A 4,535-nucleotide genomic window follows, 5' to 3' on the forward strand; every position below is an offset into this window, starting at 1 on the left:
GTTTGTATAGTATCAGGTTCTGTATCGAGCTCTGCTGTCAGCACAGACCCCACTTTGGATCCTATGTCTTCCTCTCTCTCTGCCCCTCTCTTGCTATCTTGCTCAAAAATAAATAAATAAACCTTAAAAAAGAGAGGGAGAGAGAAGTTTATTTCAGACTTCCAAAAAACTAAGTATAGATGTCTCCCAGATCTTCACAGTTAAAATGTAAGCACCAGAGAGGCAGCCAGGATACAGGGGGCTGGAAGCTAAAGCTCTCTATGCCCAAATATGGGATACAGAGGTCTTCATCTTGGAAAAGGACAAACCATTTTGTTTCCTTAAGTGGGAATCTGTGGTTGGGCCCAATTCCCTTGAGGGGTCAATAGCTTTGGTCTCAATCTCCCGATCTGACCCATGGCAAAAGTAGCACCTGCCTCATAGCTGGCTGCAGAGGTCATGAAGACCAAGTATTGGAATCTCAAGATGCCAATCATGCATATTGAAGAATCTCCTCACCCTTTAGTTGGTCAGAAAGAAGGGGCTTCACTATGAAATGGGGACCACCACTCTCTCTTCCTAGCCCTAGAAGGTCTGAGGAAGGAAGAAAGTACCTACCTGTATCTGAGAACCTGCAGTGTCAGACCCAGTACTGGGTATAGAATCCAGAGTCCTTTTCTCGGAAAGGCATCGCTGGGAGTCCTAGCAGCCTCGCAGGGAGCTCTCCAAGGTGCTAAAGCATCTTGTTGCAGTGGGTCCTGGTGGAGCAGACTAGTTTCCTCCCTTCCTTCCTTCCTTCCTTCCTTCCTTCCTTCCTTCCTTCCTTCCTTCCTTCCTTCCTCCCTTTCTTTTTTCAAGACTTTATTTTTGAGGTACCTAGGTGGTTCAGTAGATTGTGCATCTGACTCTTGATTTTGGCACAGGTTCATGGGATTGAGCTCCAAGTTGGGCTCTGGAGCTGACAGTGTGGAGCCTGCTTGGGATTCTCTCTCTCTCTCTCTCTCTCTCTCTCTCTCTCTCTCTCTCTCTCTCTCTCTCTCTCTCTCTCTCTGTCCCTCCCTTGCTTACTATCTCCCGCTCTCAAAATAAATAAATAAACTTAAAAAAGGTATTATTTTTAAGTAACTTCTGCACCCAATATGGGGCTTGAATCCCTAGATTAAGAGTTGCATACTCTACTGACTGAGCCAACCAGGCACCCCCCCCCAAGCAAGCTAGTGCTGCTCAATTGGTGTGTTTGGTTTTCTTCTGTGCATTTCTTCCAACTAGCCTCACTAAACCTGCAAGGGGAGCTGAGACCATGGAGGGGGGTCAAATTCATATCCTTCAGGGACTCCTAGGCTAATGGGAGAGACTGGCCAGGCAAAGAGAGGTCATTAGAACAGAGCCTATAAGGATTGAAGCACAGTGGACATGGGGCCAGAGGCAGCCTAGCCCAGCTGTGTAAGCAAGGTTTTCTAATGCCGTGAATCTAGGTTAGAAGGATGAGGAGCTGTTAGCCAGGTGAAAAAGAGGGTCAACAGTTCTACACAGGGGGACAGCCCAGAAGCATGGGAGCAGGTCAGACCAGCTGAATGCTGACAGAGTGGAAAGCATGATGGGTGGGTGGGGCTTCTCTCCATTTTACATGCTAAAAATCAGCGTTTCTTACCCTGCACTGCTCCCTCGTTCCTTTCTCTACCACGGGTGTCTTCTCTCCACACAGCTGCACTGGCCTTGTCACCTTTTACCCATAGACTATGGCACAAAGCTTCAAACTGGTGACCTGAGTTCTAGCCTCTGCCCCTGCCCACCCCAGTCCATACCCTACACCTGCCACTAAGGAGCCCAGCCTTGTCATTTCTTAAAGCCCCCCCCCCTGTCTACTCACCACTAATTGGTTGATGCCTCAAAGCCTTGGCCCAGCATTGATGGCTTCTCAGTGTCTCTCCAGTGTCCATCATTGCTACCTTATTTCACTGGCTTCCCTCCACCCACCAGGCCTGTGGGCATTTCCTCAAGGGTTCTGTGTTCCTGCATGCTTCTACACATTTGCTCTTTCCTGTGTCTGTTCTCTACTGTGCGTGCATACACATGTGGTGAGTCCCTCAGTCTTCAAGGCTATCTCTTTTTTCCTTGCTTTCCTGGCCCTCCTCAAAAGGGAGTCCCCACCCTGTTACCACACATCCCCGTTTGTGGTCTATAATAGCACTTACATTTGAACAACATAAATGGTTTGAACTACATGGGCCCACTAAACACAGTTTTTAAAAAATAAATACAATACAGTATTATTGGTACATTTCCTCTTACAATTTTCTTTCTTTTTTAAAGTTTTATTTATTTATTTTGAGAGAGAGAGAGCAAGCATGTGCATGAGTGGGGGAGGGCCAGACAGTGAGAGGAGAGAGATTCCCAAGCAGGCTCCATACTGTTAGCACAGAGCCTGGCACTGGGCTTGATTTCATAAACCATGAGATCGTGACCTGAGCCGGAATCAAGAGTCAGACATTCAACTGACTGAGCTACCCAGGGACCGCCCCGCCATAATTTTCTTGTTAATATTTTCTTCAGGTAGGGCACCTGGGTGGCTCAATTGGTTGAGTGTCTCACTTTGGCTCAGGTCATGATCTTACCATTCATGAGTTCAAGCCCCGCGTCAGGCTCAGTGCTGACAGCTCAGAGGCTGGAGCCTGCTTCAGATTCTGTGTCTCACTCTCTTTCTGCCCCTCCCCCACTCGCTCCCTGTTTCTCAAAACTAAACATTTTAAAATAATAATAAATAATATTGGGGCGCCTGGGTGGCTCAGTCGGTTAAGCCTCCGACTTCGGCTCAGGTCAGATCTCACGTTCGTGGGTTCAAGCCCCGCATCAGGCTCTGTGCTGACAGCTAGCTCAGAGCCTGGAGCCAGCTCAGAGCCTGGAGCCTGCTTCTGGTTCTGTGTCTCCTTCTCTCTCTGCCCCTCCCCCTCTCATGTTCTGTCTCTCTCTGTATCAAAAATAAATAAAAAACATTAAAAAAATTTTTAAGAAAATAATAATAAATGATATTTTCTCAGGTTACTTTATTATAAGAATACAGCATATAATGTATATAACATACAAAATATGTGTTAATCAACACTTTATTACATTCTCAATAAAGTCTTTCTTCTTTCTAAAGTCTAATAGCAGTAGGCTGTTATTAGTTGAGTTTTGCGGGTGTCAAAGCCATATGCAGATTTTTGACTGCACAGGGGTTTGGTGCACCTGACCCCCCTGTTATTCAAGGGTCAACTGCATCTCCCCCATTAAATTTGAATTCTTTGAGGACAGGGCAGGCCCATATTGGGTTCAACTTAGTGACCGTTGTGCCCCGTGGAGACCCTGGCACACAGTGGTCATCAGTATCATTTTTTGAAGGAAAGAACAGAATGAATAAGGCCTGTCTTGGTGTTTCTGAAGGGGAGATGCTCGGACCAGCCTTAGCAGAAAATACAGGACTCACCGAGCTTAATATAAGCTGGAATCACCTTCGAGGACCAGGAGCTGTAGCCTTTGCCAGAGGACTCGAGGTATGAACACCGCTGTCCCCCGTCTGCCCTTCCCACCTGTCCTGTAGGGACAAGTCTCCCAGGTGCCAGCTTCCTATCTTTGCAGCTCTTCATAAATGAGCCTTGGATCTTTTAAGCAGAGCTTAAAGAATGTTTTGTTTGGTGACTTTAATTTTCCCAGCCCCATTTCATGACTTCAATATGCCATGCTCACTCTCATGTCACTTACTGAGGGGCCTGCAGCTGAATATTGCACATCTTCTCCAGATATTACAGACACACAGCTGGTGGGGGACATTGTGCAGTCTGGTGACACATGCTTGCTATGGACACATGCAGATACTTCCCTGAGGTGACAGCCCTGCACCCTTGGTCCCAACACACACTCTTAAACACCCCACCTGCTTCCTTGGAGGTGGTGGTTCATAAGCCTTGAGAATGGGTGGCTCCTAGCTCCTGCCAGGATGCCCCCGGTGCTGGCTAACATTGTGAGGTCCTCCTCAAGGAACAGCAGCAGCTGCCTTGCCTCCCCCTCTCCCTGCATCAGGGGCTGACCTGGGGAGCCTGCCCCACAGAGTGGTAGGTCAGGCTCTGTCTTTCCAGTGTACCCACAAGCTCCTGCCCTTCTACCGATCACAGCCCCCCAACAGCCCTTCACCGGAGCCCCTCTGGGATCCTGCTCTATGCCTCAAAATACCTGTACTGGAGCCCCCCACAGCCACCCGTCCTCGGTGCTGCGCTTCCAGACATTCAGTTCTCCCCATCACCATCATCCAAGCGATAAGACTTTACCAGGAACCTCTGACCTCCTGCTCTCAGCCCATGTTTTTTTTTTTTTTTTAACATTTTATTTATTTTTAATACAGAGAGAGACAGAGCATGAGAGGAGGAGGGGCAGAGAGAGAAGGAGACACAGAACCAGAAGCAGGCTCCAGGCTCTGAGCTGGCTGTCAGCACAGAGCCTGATGCGGGGCTCGAACCCACGAACGTGAGATCTGACCTGAGCCCGAGTCGGAGGCCTAACCGACTGAGCCACCCAGGCGC

At 48.4% G+C, this 4,535-nt stretch overlaps 1 protein-coding gene across 1 annotated transcript in view; it reads left to right on the forward strand.

Moving 5' to 3' along the window:
• Positions 1 to 4,535, forward strand: part of LOC115277964 (leucine-rich repeat-containing protein 74B-like) — a 17,903-nt gene that overhangs the window by 6,532 nt on the left and 6,836 nt on the right. Inside the window, exon 2 of the mRNA XM_029922382.1 lies at positions 3,361 to 3,512. Within this exon, the coding sequence (XP_029778242.1) occupies positions 3,372 to 3,512 (141 nt within the window). The 5' untranslated portion in view covers positions 3,361 to 3,371. The remainder of the gene's footprint in view (positions 1 to 3,360; positions 3,513 to 4,535) is intronic.

The sequence above is a fragment of the Suricata suricatta genome, chromosome 14, assembly GCF_006229205.1.
Source record: "Suricata suricatta isolate VVHF042 chromosome 14, meerkat_22Aug2017_6uvM2_HiC, whole genome shotgun sequence".
Lineage (NCBI taxonomy): Eukaryota > Metazoa > Chordata > Mammalia > Carnivora > Herpestidae > Suricata > Suricata suricatta.